The 20,118-nt window shown below is 45.0% G+C and overlaps 1 protein-coding gene across 1 annotated transcript in view; it reads left to right on the forward strand.

Moving 5' to 3' along the window:
• Positions 1–20,118, forward strand: part of PSKH1 (protein serine kinase H1) — a 29,339-nt gene that overhangs the window by 1,158 nt on the left and 8,063 nt on the right. The window contains exons 2-3 of the mRNA XM_084215324.1: positions 237–393; positions 1,551–2,576. Of these exons, the coding sequence (XP_084071450.1) occupies positions 1,638–2,576 (939 nt within the window). The 5' untranslated portion in view covers positions 237–393; positions 1,551–1,637. The remainder of the gene's footprint in view (positions 1–236; positions 394–1,550; positions 2,577–20,118) is intronic.

A 20,118-nucleotide genomic window follows, 5' to 3' on the forward strand; every position in this document is an offset into this window, starting at 1 on the left:
TGCTTTAATCTGAATGAAGCCCCACCACCAGGGCAGTGCTTGGTGGAAGTCAGCTAAGCTTTCTGTGAACTTGGTTTTTATTTCTACTGCCTGCACCCTGCTACAGGCACGTCTGTGCATGGCTGGGTTGTTTGACCTCAGGGTGCTGCCAGGAGGGAACTTCTCCCTTGAGAAGTTACTTTGATGATGTTTGATTATAAAACTGAATCTTAACTAAAGCCTGGTTTTCTTTCCAGGTTGGATGAAGAGTCTCAGCTTCTTCCAGGTGTCCCTTTAAAACATTTCTTATTTCTCCACTTGCTTCTCCCCATGGAAGACAGGCTGGGGTTCTGCTGTTCATGCTGAGCAGTTGCTTGGAGAGGTGGTGCTTGAGTGGAGATACAGCTGGTGATGGTAAGACCTAAAAATCACCTTTTCAAGGCTAATGGTTTTTATAGCCTCCTGTGAAGACTCAGACACATGTTGATGGGCTCTGAGTCAAATGTGGAGCTGCCCAGTGACTGCCAGAGCCACAGGTGGCTTCCCCATCTCCTGACCAGTCATATTGTTTTAATCAGCACATAAAGACTTGCCCATCTCCTGACCAGTCATATTGTTTTAATCAGCACATAAAGACTTGCCCAAGTGCAGCTGGTTTGGTTCTGTTGGGACACAGTGTGATGAGCAAGAGCTCCCAGCCTGGAACAGCTGGGAGGAATTCCACTTCTTGCAGGTGGCTCCAGTGGAAAGCCAGAAGTGCCACTTGGTGCCTAAAGATGTAAAATAAAGCAAAATTGAGAATGTTGAAAGATGTGAAAGCCCACCTTGATTTCTCAGGGTTTGGAGGATGAGGGACTTGCTGACTAAAAGCTGCCCTGGGCAAGTGCACATCTCCCTTTTAGCAGGGGTTGCAGCAAGTTCAGCAGTAAATGCACCCTAAAATCAGTGTGCCTCTGGCTCCATATTCCCTGCCTCTTCTGCTGTTCCGTTGATCCCCAGCAGCAAAGTAGTGAGAGGCTTAAGGCAGTGTACAAATTCAATATAAAGAAAATCTTGGGAAGACAGAAGGGTACAAGTTGCTGAGGTACTCTGTGGACCTTCTGGTGAGCAAACTCAGAACTTTGGGTGTTTTGGATTGGCTGCTGACTGAGAAAGTTGAGCAGATCTAACAAAACTAAAGAAAATGCTTGACTTTTTTTTCTTTGTTGATTTTTATTAAGCAATTGTGTCTGGACAAAAAGACCTCCAGAAGTCTTGTGCAGCCTCAACTGCTCTGTGTCTGATTCAGGGCTCAGCAAGGAGCAGAAAACAAACGATCCCCAATAAAGAGAGATAGTGTGTGATTTCCATGGACACATCTGTTCTGACCATGACTGGGTGTTTGTAGGCACTGCCTTCACTCCCTCATGATGAAAGCAGCAGAGCACTGTGCATGTTCTTTAGCAGAGAGAGTGGAAATCCCATATTCTCAGTTTGTGATAGCATGGCCCTATTGTTTTGATTCAAATGGAGGGAAAAATCTTTACTACCTTGAATCCTCTTTATTTGTTCCCTCTCATTCTTTTTCTAAGATTCAAATGTGGGAATCACCCCGGATGTGGTTGCTGCTGATGCTCCCCTGGGACCATGCCTTGATAGGGAATTAACACCAGTCAGTGATGGGCTGTGGGACAAGCAAAGTGCTTCCCGAGCCCCCCAAAGATGTGCAGCTAGACCTGGTTAAAAAAGTCGAACCTTACACGGGCCACAGTGACATCTACAAGCATTTCATCAAAGATGACTGCGGGGCTGTCATCAAAGCTGGCTCTCCCTCCCCTCCCCATCACACCAACCCCTATCCCGGGAACCCCCTGCCCGCGCAGCAGCCCGAGCCCCGCAAGAACAAAGTGGCCAAATACCGCGCCAAGTTCGACCCGCGAGTGACGGCCAAGTACGACATCAAAGCGCTGATCGGGAGGGGCAGCTTCAGCCGCGTGGTGCGCGTGGAGCACAAGGCCACCAAGCAGCCCTACGCCATCAAGATGATCGAGACCAAGTACCGCGAGGGGCGCGAGGTGTGCGAGTCGGAGCTGAGCGTCCTGCGCCGCGTGCGCCACACCAACATCATCCAGCTCATCGAGGTGTTCGAGACGCAGGACCGCGTGTACATGGTGATGGAGCTGGCCACCGGCGGCGAGCTCTTCGACCGCATCATCGCCAAGGGCTCCTTCACCGAGAGGGACGCCACGCGCGTGCTGCAGATGGTGCTGGACGGCGTGAGGTACCTGCACACGCTGGGCATCACCCACCGCGACTTGAAGCCGGAGAACCTGCTGTACTACCACCCGGGCACCGACTCCAAGATCATGATCACGGACTTCGGGCTGGCGAGCGCGCGCAAGAAGGGGGACGACTGCCTGATGAAAACCACGTGTGGCACCCCGGAGTACATCGCTCCCGAGATCCTGGTCAGGAAGCCCTACACGAACTCCGTGGACATGTGGGCGCTGGGGGTGATCTCCTACATTCTCCTCAGCGGCACGATGCCCTTCGAGGACGACAACCGCACCCGCCTGTACCGGCAGATCCTGAAGGGGAAGTACAGTTACTCAGGCGAGGTGAGTGTGGTGAGGGGCAGTCAAGCAAGAAGATCTCCCTAGGTGTGTCTATGTGATGACCAAAAGCTGGTTGTCTTGTGGGTGGTAACATTACCAGGGGTAAAAAAAAATCTGTGATTCTGGCTTTTAAAATCCTTTCCCATGTTCTCTCTGCTCCCAGTGCAGCGTAGCAAGTGCCTTTAAAAAAATGTGTGCACAGAAAGAGGAAACTTGCTGTAGAACAGAGCTTGGATGCTTGTGGGTTTCTGGCTGTGGTAAGCTGCTGTTAGAGGCTTTGCAGTTGAAACTTGTGCCAGGGTATTTGAAATGTGGCACATGTATCACTAGTCTGATTCCTGACATGAATCCAAGTGTTGTATGGAAAATAGCTTTGCTGAAAGACAAGGTTAGGCAGGCAAGGGGCACTTACTTCTTCCATCTGGAGATGGGATTATTTTAGAAATTGGTGTGCATTGCTTCCTGAGCTTGGTATGTGAGAAAATGGAGGATTGAAGGATAGTTTTCATAGGTAAGTATGGAAAGAGGAGTCTTGGGGGATCATTTTTAGGCATTCTGTAAATGATAGTGGGGCCTGAAGGTGCTTCTTGCTCTTCAGAAGAAACAAGTTGAAGTTAAACACTTGTAAATAGCATCTTCACAATTCTGATCAAACCCCTGTTGATATTAGGAATGAGTGTTGCTATTGTCATGTCCTTGCCATGCCATGCCCTTGACTGTTGAGTGCAGATCTGTGTTCTCTGGATAAAGATACAGAGCTGAAAAGCACGAGTAGAAAGGCAGTGTGAATAACCAAAGACATGGCCTGGCTTCTGTTTGAAGAATGAGTGAACAGACTCATTTTTTCCTCCAAAAAAATTAACATTTGGAAGAGATCTGATCAAGCTCAGGACAGCCATAGGCAATCTGGAGAGAGTGAATTGAGTGTTTTGAAGGTTCCCTGGGGTAATTTACTTTGGTGTCCATTGGTCCTTGTACCAGAACGGATTGGTTTTGAGAAATATTGTGAGTTGCAACTGGGCCATTGGAGCCTTGTTGGTTGTACATGCATAGGTAGCACATGTGCCACAGAGAAATCATGAAACTCTCTATTTTGAAAGTGTCAATGCACAAGCCTCAGGCATTTTACTTGTTATGCCATCACAAATTACACACTTTAGGAGGCTGTTATGGATACTGTCTGTGACACGAGTGGTTATTTTGGAAAGCTGTCGATGCTTTATTGCTTGGAAAGCAAATATGTGTCAGCCAGCAGCCTGTATCTGTTGCCTGGATGCTTTCTGTTCCTCTAGAGCCAGGGAAAATGGATGCTTTAATTTACCAGTGAAATTAAGCCTATGCCCCTAAATTGCACGGTGCTTGACTGTGGGCAGGTATTGGCAGGAGATGCAGTAAAGAGGCTGCTCATTTTGTGAATAAATTCTAGGAGAAGACAAAGTGAGCCCGAGGTTTAAAGGTGTCCGCTGTGTTTCCTACAATCTTGCCAGCACTCTGGGTTTTTAAATGCTTCCAAGGTTTTGGTGTTCACAGACAATGGCTCTTCTTTCTTTGTGTTACACTGGAGGAAGTGGGAAGATGTCTAAATGAGGCTATTGATAAGTTTGTCAGACTAATGGGAATGGCAGGAGCCAAGTCCTGGTTTTTTTGGAGTAGGAGTGGGCAGAATACTCGAGTGCATTGCCGACAGCATCTGTCTTGGATGGATGCAGGAGCAGAGGTTTCATGGGAGCAACTGCTTTTCTTCTCTGTAATCTGAAGGTTGAGGATCTGAAAGAAGAGGAAATGTTGAAAGAAGCCTGTGAACTGCAGAGCTGACAGCTTGAGCTGTGTGGCTCAGACAAGTTCCAGTGGGGAAGGAGAGAGCTGTCTTCAAGCTGTACCATGGCAGGCAGCAGCAGTGCCCTGAGTCTCAGTGCAGAGTCCTGTTTTTTGAAAAGTCTGACCCCAAAACCTGGTCAAAGAGGACAAAGCTGTATTGAAAGAGGAACAAAAGCCAAGATGCATGCTGACCTGAGAAGCAGCTCCATTTTCTTGGAAAAACAAGTGATCTGTAGTCCAGCTAAGGTAATTGCTTTCTGACTGGGACCCTGTTACCCCGGCTCCTGTTCCTGGAGTGTGAGGTCTGTTTGAAGAGGCCATTAGCAGATCAATAGGAGAGGTCTCCCACAATAGGTTATTCAGGTACTGCTGACATCACTGCTCTGATTATCTCTTGTATCTCCTCTACTTTTTGAACTGCTTCTGGTAATGGCTAGGATGAGGAAGGAAGGACAGCTGGCTTTGTAACTGGTATGCTTTTTTCCTGAACATCCTGAGTAAGGGTTAGGTGAGCTGTTGACACTGCTTTGAATGTAGCCTGCTGCAAAATTATTCTTTTTCACTTGTTTTGTTAGAACTTAATAAAAAGAATGTATGGACATAATTATTTCATTTAATTTTTAATTGAAATCTTGTATTTAAAACTGATTTTTGGGAGCTCTTTCTAGCTTAAAAAGTTGAGGAATAAAGCTGGAATTCCATTCTTAGTTACCTTTGAATTTGCAAGTGCAGAATTGAAGATTGGACCATCATTATCCTGCTAGGACAGGCTTGCTCTGATTCTTTTTCAAAGCTTCTCCTTCTGTTGAATACCAATACTTTTATGTTGCTTTACACACCTGGGAAAATCGATGGAATAAGTGGAAGATAATGTATGCTATGGTTAAATTGGGAAACTTAGCTAAGGTGTATGGATTGTTCTGATTTTGATATCTGATCTGGACATATAATTTCTCTCATAGGCTGTTCTCCTATTCATAGAACAGAATCAGCTTTTTGTGGTATGGTCACAGTGGGTGAGATTGGTGTGTGCTGCTGTGGGAACAGGTCTTAATCAAATAACCAAAAAAGCTTGTTCTAAATTATGGTGCTAGTGGATGCATTGATAGGAGAGACATGCTTGATATATGAAGGAAGTTGGGCATTGGAAGTCTGTAGGAGCTCTGCAAGAGACTTTGCAGCCTGTGGAGAGATGAACTGGTTTTGTATGGCTTAGATTTTCCAATGTTTTTTGATAGAAATCCTCACCAAAATCTCTGAAGGAGCTTTGCAGCTGTATTGTGCCAGTGGCCTTTGCATGGATCAGGAGTTTGCTGATAAGCACAGATGTGAAATGCATGGTCAGTTCCATAGGGAAGGACAAAACCATTGACAGTTGAAGCATCTGTTGCCTTCTGCCTAAAAGCCAGCAGGAGAAAGTTCCCTAACAAACCTGCACAGTCTCTGATGATACAGGATATTCAGAGGGTGAAAATGAGGGCTGTGGACCTTGGAAGTTTACCTGAGTTTGAAGAGCAACTTGATAAAATCATGGAAGACACATTGATGGAGAGAATGACCGAAGGTCAGAGGAGAAGCCTGACTTGCAAACTGTGTGTGCATTACATTTCTGCTTTTCTCTCCTTGAGCATTCAGAATCTTAATGATCTTCGGCCCTAACTTGGAGTTTAAAGCACCAAGTTAAATGCAGGTGTTGAGTAAACTCTGCAGATCCTGTATGGATAGATTCATGCTGAAAGAATGCCCTTAGTTACAGGAAAACCAAGTTACTCTGGATGAGCAGCATGAATGGTGTTCCCATAACAACTCAGTCTGTGTGAGTAAAAAGATAAACCACTTTCTCCCCAAGCAGTTTTTCCTGCCTGCAGCTAATAGCAGAAGCATGAAGCACAGAGAGTGCAGGCAGTGCATTAGCAAACAAACTACCTGTACTACCTGGCAGAAAACAAGATAAAAATAAAGCCATTCCAAGGCAGCTGATGCGTGCTCACAGGATGAGTCCTTACCCAAGCACGTCTGCAGAGCATTTCCAAAGTGTCCTCGCAATTGTGGGGGCTGCTTAAAAGACTGTGGAGGACTTGTAATCCCTCAAATCCCTTGTGACACATAGTGGAGGATCCAGGTGACAGGCTTGTCAAATTTCAGTATTAATTTCCTGCATTTATTCAACGTTTTTAGAGAGAATGGGGTAGAGCTTGGACCCAGATTGCATCTGACTCAGTTGGGAGCTGGTTGCTGAATCGTCCATCCCACCCCAGAGGGACTGATCAGTCATTGCATTATGAATTATGATGACTGTAGTTGGATTTCCTATCAAATGACAAACTTAATATAAGAAAGGTACGAGTAACAAAAAGAGACTGAAATTTTTTTTGGTAACCTCCTTCCCCTAAAAGTTGCACATGGAAATGTCTAGCAGCAACTCAACTTTCTGTTCTGCATACTTGTATTTTACTGTAGAAACTTGTCTTCTATAAGGGAAAAAAATTTTACTTGCATATCAGAGAAAATCTCTCCATAATCCTTATCACCTTCAGGAGAATTCAGTCAGTATAGGACAAGCATTCTGAAACTTTGGATGAGATTTTGTACATAAGTTTTGCAATGCAGTAAGTTTTGCACTGATGCTGTGGCAGGGCTGGCTGGCTTTCCCTGAAAGAGGGAAAACTCTGGTCATCTTACTGTAGTACATCTGTTTCAGATGGGCAGTAAGGCAGACTGGCTTCCCTGAATTTGGACTGGAGTATGTCTTTGGGAAAGCATTCAAAGCTAGTTTAAAATATAGCCAGGAACAGAGAAGCACCACTGCCCTCTAATGCTCCCTTGGTCCTATGTATTTTTTTAGTACAGGAGCTAAAGTGCTGTAAGTACAAGAGGCCAGAAAAGCTGGTAGGTGCCCCCCTTAATTGGAGATTTACCTTTGCAAAATGTAGAGCTGTTCTTTGCTCTAGGAGGAGCTCAGTGCAAAGCCATCTGATTCTTCTGGAAGTTCTCCTTGGCTCAGTGCCTGGGAGGGTCTGGGTGCAGCAGGACCCCTCCCCAGTGGGGTCCCCAGAAGGCCACACTGACACGTGGTGTTGCCCTCCATGGCTGTGCTAAGACAGTCTTTAGACCCATTAGATGCTTTTGCAGGGCAGTCATCACCTTGGCCTCTGATGTCTGTGCCAGAAGAGAGGAGGGATTTCAAAGCAGCAGGGTGGCCAATTTCCCATTCTTTCCCCTGGAGTTTGGAGTTTGAGTAGCCCAAGTTGTTGAATATAGTGTCACAAAGAAAACAAGGATGGGGCAGCTGAAGGCAAGATTTTAAAACACATTTGCAGTACTTACTGGCATGAGCATACAAGTCTCTGGGACCATGCTTTAGCCTTCTTGGGGAAGAAAGAGCTTTTTACTTAGAGCAGCTGCTGTTTGTTCCTGTGAGCCACATTAGATGGTAGAAGTGTTTTACAATAGTCCTGTTCTTAGAGTAATGCAGGCTTTTTTTTCCCCCTAAAAACTAGATTTTTTTTCCGTGTAGGGAAGAATTGTTTTTTATATGAATTGTTGAGCCCTTTGCCTGGAAGAAGTAAAACCCCATCAATTTACAGAGGAATGTGCTTTTGCATTTCACATGGCTGTGTGAAAGCCGTGATTTTGAAGTAGAACAACAAGAGTGTTGGCGAGCTGCAGTCACAGGGCTCTGCTGAAAAGGGCACTCTGCTCTCCTTTGAAGAGCTGGAGCACTTGAACAGGATGAAAGCTCCTCTCCAAGCCAGGCACAGAACACTGAAGCCAGCCCAATACATGGACTTCTCTTGGCTTCTGCTCTTTCTTTTCTTTTAATGCACCAGCTCAGTGGCTGTGAGGATAGGTGTGTTTGTGTCACTCCAGCTCCAAGAGCTGGAGTGTTTGTCCAGATCCCTCCCTCTGCAGGAAGAGACATCATTGGAAATGTGATAACCTCAATTAAAACCTGGGAAATCCTGCCTCCTCCTGCATGTATCAGTGACCATGCTCCTGCAAAAAATCAGCGTGCTGCATTGGCAAGCACTTTATTTGCAGGTAGAGAAACACCTTTTCCAGTGAAAGGGCTTTGAAACCAATGCATGCATTTGAAAATCAAGTCCCCCTTGCTCTGGTTGCATCTTAAGATTCTTTTTGAAGGTTGCTTCCTCCAACAGAATTGATGTCACAAGGACCTTTTTCAAAATCACTCCTTTTGCCTCTTTACTATGGACTTCAGCTTATGTTGCAATGCAACAGTGGAGAGAACCCCCAATGCTAGGGCAGGGTAAGCAAGGAGAGGGGTCATCTTGCTCTGCCTACATCTGCCATTTCCATACTGCTGCAGTCTGCAGCACTCAGTGTTAACAGTTTATATTTCACAGAATTGTGCATGTCATCAGGACAGGGTGGAAACTCTGTCTAAGCCTCAAAGCCTCTAGAAACAAAGAAAGCAGGGAAGGAATCTCCGTGGGGAAGAAGAATGTGGGTTTTTTCCCAGTGATTTCATTCACAGCCCTTTTTCCTTAGGGCTGCTGTCTATACCAGTAGTACCTGCAGGTTCAAGGCAGAGTGAGGGACAGCAGCTGAGCATTTTGGTTAAGATTTTTGGGGTGGAAGACTGAGTTTGGGTAAGTGATGCACAATGTATGGCACGTAATATAAGGATGGAGGAAGGCAAGAGCCACATCTGGAGGGAAAGGATTTACAGTAGTGCTCTGGTTCTACATATATTTTCATTCCTTCATCTGGAGGCCCTATAAAATCCTGTTAATGGTGGAATAGTATTTCTGCAGAATTAGGGATGTAGGGATAAAGGGACATTGGTAAGGTAGGAAAAGAATATTAAGCTGCCTCTGTACAGAATACACATTATTAACAGGAAGGATTTGGACTATCAGCTACCATTGGTGTCTTTGACTCCTTTACATTTGCCTGAAAATAGCCTAGGCTGTTTCCTCTTTTACCTTTGGCTGATTGAGTCCTTGGTTTTCCAGCTGTGGCTCAGATGTGTTGTTTTTTCTGATACCTTAGTGCAGGTGTATTTTGAGGCAAGACGTGCTATTGCATGCTCATTGACTTAGAACCAAGGTTCAGAGAGTGAGAATATGTGTTAATTCTGCTGTTGGAAGAGGTGTGACCTACAGGAAACCTGTCCCTAAGTACAGCAGCTGTCCCCTCCTGCCCTCCTTTGGAAATGGTTACCCAAGGGTTGGAGTCTGTGTTGGAAGTCCAGCCGCTCGTGGTGCAGGGCTTGAGCCAGGTGCAGCCCTTGAGCAGGCTGTGAGCACTCATCTGGTTCTCTCCTTGCTGTGGCACATGTGGGAGTTTATCACAGGTTGTGGGTGAGTGGATTGGGGTAACATCTTGCACCACTTCAGCTGGGTTTCCTGGACCTGCTCTGCTGAGGACCTGAGGCCCCAGATGATTGTATGGAAGTACAACACCAGGACAGCATCTAGGGGCACAGGGAGGACTGGCTGGCACCTATAAAACATTTTTAAAGTGAACTTTCAGGGGGAGCTGTAGAAATGTTGCTCTCTAGAGAAAATTATAGCATCTTCCTAACTGTTCTGAGCCCCAGGCTGTGGCCTTGAGGTTTTGCAGAGCTGGCACCTGGCTGTAGTTCCAGCTGCTGCCCCTGCTGCAGATTAAAAGCCACTTTTGTTTAATCAAAACTGAGCTCTGTGGGGAAGGGTTGTGAACATGTACCTGGCTGCAAATCACTTTGTGGCCTGTAATTGACCCTGCCTTGGAGAGAGGCAATTGAACCTGATATATTTGGAACAATCTGGCATTGAAAAGTGTTTCAGATTTGCTCTGACCGAATTTGGACTTCCCTAGCATTTGCAGTGTGCTCCTGCCCTGGGATGTGAAAGAGGAATTAAGCAGTGTGTTTGGCATAGGTAGGAAGTCAAGGTTTTAATATCACATCCTTGAAGTCTCTTTTCAATTGCAGAAACTGTTTTGGGGAATTCCTGTTGAGCCAGAGGGCCAAAAAGGTGCTTCCTAAACCCAGAGGTTTTCTTGGCAGTCCCTTTACCTAATCCTTGAAATCCCTAAATCTGGCAAGATTGCAATTGCAGAGTTGAGGCTGTAGACAGAGGGAACTGGGTTAGTTGTCTGGAGCTGGAAGGGTTGGTTCAGACTGGCAGTGGTGCATCCGAGTTCCCTGGTTTGAAGCATGAGCTGCTCCTCCTCTCTCCAGTCTCACCCACGCCCCTGCTTTGCCCCCCTGCTGCCCCAAGTGAGTGACAAGGTAGAAAAACCAGGCATGTTTTCCAATACCTTTGTTATTTCAAATGGATGTTTTTATAGATTTTCCTGAAAACTGAGCTTTTACTAATGCACCAGATTAGTGTTGATTGGTGACATGAGAGCTGTTCACACAAGTCAAGGAGAGGCAGAACGTTCTGGAGGAGGCTGTTAAGAGATGCCTGCTGTTCCTGCAGGGTTCCCCAAAGTGCTGATGTGTGCCTGGCTGTGTGTCTGCAGCTCATGAACTTCCATAATCATGGCACTCCCTACACATCCAGTGCACCAGTACTTCAGGCACTTCAAGTGATTAACCAAAGAGTCTGGTTTTATGTCTCACAAAAGGTAGAATTGTACTATCTGATAAAAACATTTGTGTGTTTCCTACCTTTGTCTGTGTCTGAAGAGTAATTTCTAAGAAACTTTTTAAAAATCTGATAATATTGAGAATGATTATGTGGCTCACATGTGAGAAAGGTTTCTCATTACAGCTGGGATGACTCAGAAGACTTGATATTGTTTTATCATTTCTGATAGGAGTGCCTAGGTTACAGTTTCTTACCTCTCTACACTTAGTCCTTCATATTTTTTTTAATTTGCTTTTAGCTTTATAAGCTTCAGGAATTCTTGGTGGCATTCTTCAGTTACTGTTTTGCTTCAGAGGCTGATATTGCAAAACTAAGGAAAACTTGACACTTGGCTGAGAATGTAAAATAATTTCATGGCAAAGTCCTTTTCCAAAGTTATAGGAGTTCCCATACCTCCAGTGTTTGGCACTGGAGTTTGTCAAGGATGGATCTGACATTGAAGAGGTCTTCAGCTATTTCATGGAAGTGTTCTTGGTGTCTGAAAACTTGTCATGGTCTCTGAAAACTCCCTTTTTGGAAACGAACTGTGAAGCAGGGAGAGCCTGGGGACCAAATCTTGTATTTCCCCAAACCTGTCATGTTAAAAGTGACATTTACTTACTGGTGGCTCATCAACCAAATGGAACATGGTAGTGATGGTGGTTCTCTAGAAATGGCTGAAGATCCAGAGGTATTTGGGGGTTAATGACCAACCCAAGTGAGGGAAGTACAGGTATGTTCATTATATTTGTAGATGACATTGAATTGGAAGAGCTGCAAAGGGCATTGAGTTCCAGATAGCCCTATCAAATTTGAGCAATTCAGTAGCAGGTGTAGTTTGTTGTTTTTTTTTTTTTTAAGTAAGAGTAAGTTAGTGCACAAAAAAATACGTGAAGAACAGAAAATTAGGAGGTGTTGGCTTCTCAGAAAAGGATATGTCTATGAATCACAAACTGTTGTGTGAGAGCAGTATGATACTTGTGGGAAAAGGTGAATGTACTGAGGTGTATGAGCAGAAAGGCAGCGTGTGCTGTGATCCTGCTGTGTTTAGTGGCTGCTGCAGATGCCAAGCTGAAGCTCTGACACTTCTGGGCAGCAGACTTCAAAAACACCACAGGCCAAGCAGAGAGACTTGACACAAGATCAACAAAAACAATTGTGAGTCAAAAAACCACAGTCTCTGGAAGACTGTAACATTTTTGGCTGTTTGGCCTAGGGAACATGTTGTCATAGCAGTTTGGAAATATGTAAAAGGCTGCTTCAAAGAGGAAGAGGAATAATCTTTTTTCCAGATTATGTCAAACAAGAGTCTTAAATGGCACTTAGAAAGATTCACACTGAACTTTTTACAAAACTGGTGTCTCCCACTCCAAAAAATGTTTACCCAGAGGATTTCTGAAGCTGTCTTGTGGAACAAGTGAGGCAGTCATCTGTCAGGAGTGATGCATCTCTGGTGGATCCTTGGGGGCCATGGGATGGATTGGATGGTCCTTGGGTGTCTGTTGCAGCCCTGCCTTCACCCTGATTTCCCAAAGAAGCAAAATGTATGGAACTGTGCTGTCTGTCTTTCAGTCTTCTGGAATTAACTATTTAAATGCCAAGGTCGGTGTTGACCCAGTTTGAGCAATGAGAAGAATTCAAAGTTGCTATGAATTTTATAAAGTCAGTGGCTCAGTAGGAGAGAGAACTGAAGCACATCCTTCCTGCAGGAAAGGTAATTGAATATCACTCCAAATTTACCTGCAGCTGATCAGCACATGTTTATTTCTGAAGCATTCAGGGCACACTTGACCCTGTTAAGCATGTGGGATGGAGCCTGGGCAGGGATATGTGTTGGGAGGAGGGATGTGCTGCTGCTCTGGAGGGGATATGACAGTGCTGGCTGGGGGCAGGGAGGGGAGAAGCACTTGAGTAATAGAAACCTTAGTTACAAGAGACCTTTGGAGAGCTCTAATCCCATTCAGTTTGAGACAGGAGTGTTGCCAGCACTAGGTCATGCTGGCTGTGACTTTGTCTTCCTGTGTCTTGAAGGGCTTCAGGGATGAAGATCCTCCCACCTCCCCGGTGACCTTTTCCAGGGCTGCACCACCCTTCCCCTGGTATTTCCTGATACAGACCTTCCAAGGCACAGCTTCTCCCTGTTGCCCCTTCTTTGGACCTGTTGTGTGGCTCTGTAATCCTTGTAACTACTTTTATATAAATGTAGTAACATTTTAAATAAATGCTATTAGATTGCCTTTAGACTTCTCTTTGCCAGACTGAACAAGTCCAGCTCCTTTGACCTCTTCTTGCAGACCACATGTCAAGGACCCCAGCTATCTTGGAAGCTCTTACCTGGATCTTCTCCACAGTGTTTTTGAACCTGGGAATGGCCAGGCTCCACAGTAGGTAGTATGATTCCACATAAAAAACTGAAATGGTTTAATCTTCTTTTGGAAAGAGAAATACCCCAACCAGGTGGGTAAGAACAGGGTAGGATTTTAACAGGGAAAAAGATCACATTGGTATAAGAGTATAGCTGCAGAATTAGGAATGTGTTACATTAGGGATTTTTGGTTTGTCCTTTTTCCTTCTTGTGTATGTGCAGTTTGGTGCAGTGTCAGTGACATACTTTGTTTTTCAGCAGGATCTCTTGTCTCCGTCACTGAATAGCTGGGATGCTGAAAGAAATTTGAGAAGAAAATACAGAGAAATGTGTTGGAATTGGATCTAGAACAGTCATCCTGCTCTGAATTCTAACAAAAATGTCCCAAATAGTGACAGGAAAAGCAATTATAAAGCAATGACCCGGGACTGAATTGTGGAAAACCTAGCAAGCCTACTTAGAGTGTCTCCTGATGTTTTGTTTACTTTAAAATGGGTTACATCCACCTTGCCTCCCCAAAACAGTGCTTTCTGAGAGAAAGCCAGCAATGGCATTGGGCCACACTGGCCTAACTTGGGAAGCACTAAACCTGGGCTTTCAGGAAATGCTGAGATGAAAAAGGCATCGTTTCACCTCCTCTGAAGCTGTGACAGGGTTGGATTCTGATTAAAACTGAAAGAGTGACTCTAAGAAAGAAAGGAGAGTCAAGGCAGACACTGGGGCGGCCGGGGCTTGGACATTGGTGGTGTTTGCAGCACAGCTCCTCACCTTGGTCCTTGTGGGTCCCTTCCAGCTCAGGATATTTTATGATTCTGTGACACATGTGTGTTCTCTAGGAGGTTAAAGGAGCTGTCCAGAGCAGCAGAGGAGAGCTGGTGCCAGCTGGGGAGCAGGGCAGGATTGGAGTGGCAGCTAAGACTGTCTTAGGATTTACTCCCCCTTGTTCGTTCCCTCGTAAGCGCCAGGGCTTGTGCACCGACAGCTTGGAGCTTGCAGGAGGGGTTGTGTGGGAGATAAGCTTATCTGTTCATCCCCCCACCACTCCTCTAATCAGTGTGATGAAAGATATTCTTCCTCCCTGGGGAAGATCTTTCCTCCCTGTCAGGAACTGCCATTTCTTAATTAAGCTCTTACTCTGAATTTGTACGTAGAAACACGTATTGACTTCAGCTCCAGTTCACAGCCAATACTCTCTTAAGATAGTAGTTCAGAGTGAAAGAACATCATTCAACTCAAATTTGAGTTTTTCAGAGTAAAAGCACTGAAGATGTCAGGATACCCAGATGTTAGGACCAGTCTGGGGAAGGTATTTTTCAGTTTAGTTACTGCAAATACTGCTGTGAGCTGGTGCTATAGCAGTACCTTTGGAAATTTTTGACTCATTCCATTTTCATGGCAATCTCCAGCACTGTATACTTGGTGATCTCATCTGTTCACCTTCATCCTTCCAAGTCCAGGTCTCTTAACCCTGAACTTCCCAAATAGACAATTTTTCAGTCAGGGTAGTGGTTAAAGTCCCCTGTCTGCAGCTGTAACTTGCTGACACATTTTTAAGAGACGTAAAGCGATCCAAGCTGAAATGTGGTATTACCCCATTTTAACAGCTATTCCCTAAGCATTGCACTTAGAAGGGCTGCCCCTGGCTGGAGAGAAAAGCTTTGTGTTTATTGTTTTTGTAGCTGCTGTAATTTTAGTGCATGATTCCAGCTGAATACTCAGTGCCTGTCCAGGGAAAATGGGCTGGCTATTTCCATTCGAAAAGCTGGGTTATAGAAGTTCACTGCACCAGATGGCTGAGCATACTTATAATGCTCTGGATTATTAAAGGGCTGTTGTATTTTCCTCTTTCATCCTTCCTTTATTCCTCCTCCCCACATCAACAAATTAATGCTGAATGCTTGGGAATCTGCCCCTGCACAGACTTCAGCACATTTCATCTTTTCACTGGAAACTTTTTGTTCCAGCTCTTAGGAACTAGTTGGTTTTGATCACCTCATTGCAATTGTTTGAGGGCTGAACGATGCCTGGGATGGTGCAAATCTGGTGTCACTGCAGCCCCAGCACAGCCCTAGGCTGGTTTGCCATGTCGTGTGTCACAGTTGCAGTCCCCAACCTGCCCCTTTGGAGTTGACACTTCCTGCTTTCTGATGTCATGTGGGAATCTCCTAGATGAGACAAAACTGCTGCATCATGCATAAATAGTTAATGCAATGAAAAGGATTCTTGGGGACATTTGTAGAATCATTAAGGTTGGAAAAGACCTCTTAGAGCATCAAGTCCAGTTAATTTTCTTCTCAAAACTAACAGCATGTCACTTATCTGCCACCAGACACATCATAATTTTAAGGTGCAGCTATTCTGAAAAATGACAGAAGCTGGAGAGATGTGCCCTGCCTTCAGCACCACACATATGTTGGCTTGACTTATTTTTGTGAAAAGAAAATAAATTTAAGTCATTAACTTGTTTGCAGTGCAGGCTTTGGTGACAGCTTTACAGCAGCTCCTGTTGCAGGCAGAATAAAATTCAGGGACTTGATTCTGGTATCCAAAATCTGCTCATTTTGATCAATAGATCAAAAGAAAGCTGCTCTGCAGTGGGAGTGTTGGCTCCCACCCCTGCCTAGGTCCCTCCAGTTGGGGGGGAGATGCACAGCAATCGCACAGGTCAGGGTTTGGGATCTCTCTGCTCGCTGGCTCCGAGCTCACATCAGCTGCAGGGGAGGGAGGGGAGTTGGCTGTTCAGACCAGAGAGCAGCACGTTGTTCCCCACACGCCGGCCTGGCCCGTGCCTCAGTAGATTTTATGCTGATGTGAATAAGAAACAGGGGTGGTGAAGGGATTCAGTGACACAGAGCAGAGCGCTGCACGCAGTCACCCAGCCTAAGTGACACTCAGAGGATCTCTTTCTTCTTCTCCTCCTCCTCCTCCAGCCTCGGAGCCTGAGTCTGAATAAAACATAACACACTTGAGAGCTCTTTAAGGCATTTTAAAGGAGGCTGCTTTCCCCTGAGTTTGTTGTCTAGCAGGGCTGGAGTTGCAGATGGGTGAAGTGCCCTGTGTTTTATGCAGCTTAGAAGTCCAGGAGATGCTTTTGTAGGGAATGGTAGTGCTCCCTCAGAAGCAGCAGTTGGCATTCCTGAGGGACCAGGGCAAAGTGTCTCCGCCATGGGAGTCTCTCCCATTGTCACTGAGGCTGTAAGACAGGGTTTCATACTTGGTTGAAGTGCTGCTAATTCTGTACTCTGTTCCAGTCGCTCTCTTGAGTTGATGTAGCTCCTTCTGCAGCCATTTGGTGACTCATGCCAGGGAATGGCTGGGCTGAAAACCCCAGCTGAAAAATTTACAGAAACCCCCCAGTTTGGCTCACTTTTTTTGTACAAACCAAACTATGTTGCTGGCACAATGGTGAGTGCAGCATCAAATAGGAATGACAAAAGAAATGTGTTCATCTCCTGTGGTGTGGAGCATTGCTGCTAATAGTGACAAGGACGTGATGTGAAGGCAGTTCCCTCTGACCAAGTGGATGCATTAAACCCAGTCTATTTGTTGGGGCAGGCTTATTCCCAATTAATCTATTTTATCTTGTGAGACTGCAAAGTAGACATCTGAAGGTTTTCTGTAGGAGAACCTTGCAGGAACCCGTGTGCTGCTGTAGGGCTCCTCGGTCTCTTTGGTGCTTTGAGGCTTCTGCAGTGCTCAGACTCATCCTAGGAATCAGTGGGACTGGGATACAGTATTTTTCTTAGGAATCACTGGGACTGGGATACAGTATTTTTCTTAGGAATCACTGGGACTGGGATACAGTGTTTTTGGCCTAAGAGCAATCTTTTGCAGCTGTGATAACATGCTTTGTGCTTCATGCTTTTGTAAAGACTGACTGGCGAGGGAGATCCAGGCCTTTCCCTCACCTTCCTCATAAACATTGTTTTTCTTCTCCTGAAAACAACATGTAACTTAGGTAGGAATCAGGAAATTAGAATGTATCCTTTCTTCAATGGGTAGTGTTGAGTCTAAAAGCAGAGCTTAGATGATTGTTCTTTCTCTATTTGCACTCAGCTAACCAGAAGATCCCTCTGCAGCTCTGTGCAGCTCTTCTGCTCCCCCACTTTTCTTTTCCTTGTAAATTGTGCTGAATCATGTTTTTAGTCACTGTGCTAAGTTACTAAAAACTCCTCTAGAGTTACAGACATTACTTTCCAGGGGATGTTTAGTCCTTCCTCCAGCATGAGGCCAATTGTCTGCAGTGTTAAATGAGTCTGTATCAAGGGATTATCTCATAAGAAATCAGGTTTTTGAAGCAGACACTGCACCAGGTATCCCAGACAGAGGACATGATTGCTGTTGTTAGAAAAAACTGGTCACATGTAGGAGGTCTCTGTTGTAATTCAGCTGGTACTGCTGAGCTTCAGGTCAAAATATGGCTATTCCACCTTTTTTTAAGGTATGTGAAGGTGCTGAGCCCTTGGCAGAGGGTGCCCAGAGAAGCTGTGGCTGCTCTGGAAGTGTTCAGGCCAGGTTGGATGGGGCTCACAGCAGCCTGGGCTAGTGAAAGGTGCCCCTGTCCATGGCAAGGGATTTGGACTAGATGAGCTTTAAGGTCCCTGTCAACCCAAACCATTCTGTGCTTCTCTGTAGAAAGACACCAGAGCTTTATCTTTCTGAAGCAACACAGTCTAACAGAGGGAGCAGAAGTTGTACGCAAACTGCATCACATTTGAAATTGCTTTCTGGAGGAACAGAAATGCAAGTATGAGTGACTTCTCTTCATTTTTGTGGCATTTTTGTGCCACAAGAAAGCAGGATTTGTCATTGCAGCACTGAGATTTAAAGGCAAGGCTATCTGATAGAGTTTAGCTGATCTAACATTTCATGGTCACTGGATGGGAGCATTTTCCTTCCAAGCCAGTCTCTGTCTCCTCAGGCAAGCAGATGGGCAGCATCTCCTCGGGATTGCTTCAGTCCTGTCCTGTGAGCACACTTCATGTCCTCCCCAAACACACCAGTGTCAACCTCCCTCATCTCCTACACAACCCTCTGCTGCTGCCTTGCAGTAGTAATTTGGAGGGTTAATGGGATTTTGCTAAGTTAAAACTGCTGTTTTGTCAACTGATGCAAGTCTTCTGGAGAGTCGATGCATTTCTCCAGGGACTGAGGTTGCAAATTGCATGGGTAGAATGTAGCCCTACGTATTACTAAAGAAAAAGCTTCAGTGGAATAGGAAAGATGTGTGTGGTGCAGCAAATCAAACCTCCAGCTGTGTAAACAGATCAATAAACTGATTTGTGTTTGCTGACCAGAAGAAAAATCTAGTTGCAGGTACTCCATATTCACCATTTGTGGTGAAACTAGAGTAATTGGAATAATGAGAAATCCAATGTGCTTCTGTTTGGAGTTTATTCTTCTTTAGGATTCATTAAACTGGACAGGCCTCTCAAGGTTTAGGCTGGTTATGTATCACAGTTCCTAGGCCTTCAGATTTCATAGATTTCTTCAAATTCCAAATCAACATACTTGCCATCTTTTAATAAGACTTGAAAATATTGAAGTAATGTTATTCCTGGTGTTTAGAGGCTCATTTCACTCATTTCACAGAATCTTATTTGACTGAAGTTTGAATGCATTTGGAGACAGCTAAGTAGCTCCTGGGTTGCCTCAAATTCCAGGTTTCTGCAATTGCTTACACTTGGAAGAGAAAATAATGCTCTCCTGCATGTCCTGAAGATGTATTTCCAAGTACTGCTGTGCCAGTTCTCAAATACTTTTCATTTGAGCATCTCTTGCATTTCTTTAGACTTAGGTAAAAAAAAAGGAGAGGATGGAGATGCTGGCATGACTGTATTTCTGTGAGGGACCATATTCAGAAAGGTAAAAGGCTTTAGGGTAAGAGGGGAAGAAATACCCAGGAAAAACCATGAAATTGGAGTTGTGTGGATGTTTTTTCTCCACATGAGGGGAACAAAAGCTCTTTCAAGGTGGGTATCTTAAGTCACTGCAATTGCCAGTCACAGAAATGAAGATGGTAGTGAACAGTTCTTAAACAATTACTGCACAGAGAGCAAATTTTCACCTGCATTTACCTTCACTTGGAGGTAAAGTTGGTAAATTTAATAGATGTGTCATGAGCTTGGATGTTCCATTAGGATTGTTTGGAAGTGGAGAATGAGTCCTCTGTGAAGGAAACAGAATGGGGTGAGCTGGGGCTCCTGGGAGGAGGAGGAGGAAAGAGGGAATTGGGGGTTGATGGAGTGTAACCAGGTAATGATGAGTTTGTGATTCTAGCTGAATGAATAGTGGAAAGGGAGTCATAAAAAAACCTACAGAAAATGGGTCTTTAAAAGCTTTTCAAGGCAAGCTTGGAAGAGTGGAGGCAGAGCCTCTTGTTGCCTGGGTTCCATTTGGATCTGGCCATGAGGGAAGAGGGAACCCAGAGGTTCTCTGCAGCTGGAGACACCCAGTGTAAAGGGAAGGTGATGTGTTCCCAGCTGACATATGGCACCACCTGGGATTAGCTGAGATTATGCCAATGAAGACTAAATCCTGCAAGTTGATTCCCTTTGCTGTTATTTAACAAATGAAGTACCTTATCCAAAGTCTGTTGGGAATCTATGGGCTTGCAATGTGATTTATATTCCCCCATGGTAGGGCAGATTCAGCTTTTTGGTTTTGTTGGTGTGAATACCATGGAGGCTGAACTCCTCAATGATCCATCAATCTTCAAAACAGACCAGTGTGTTCAGTTAAAATTGAACCTTTATTGTGGTTTGCCTGATTATTTTGA

Source organism: Fringilla coelebs (assembly GCF_963513975.1).
Source record: "Fringilla coelebs genome assembly, chromosome: 14".
NCBI lineage: Eukaryota > Metazoa > Chordata > Aves > Passeriformes > Fringillidae > Fringilla > Fringilla coelebs.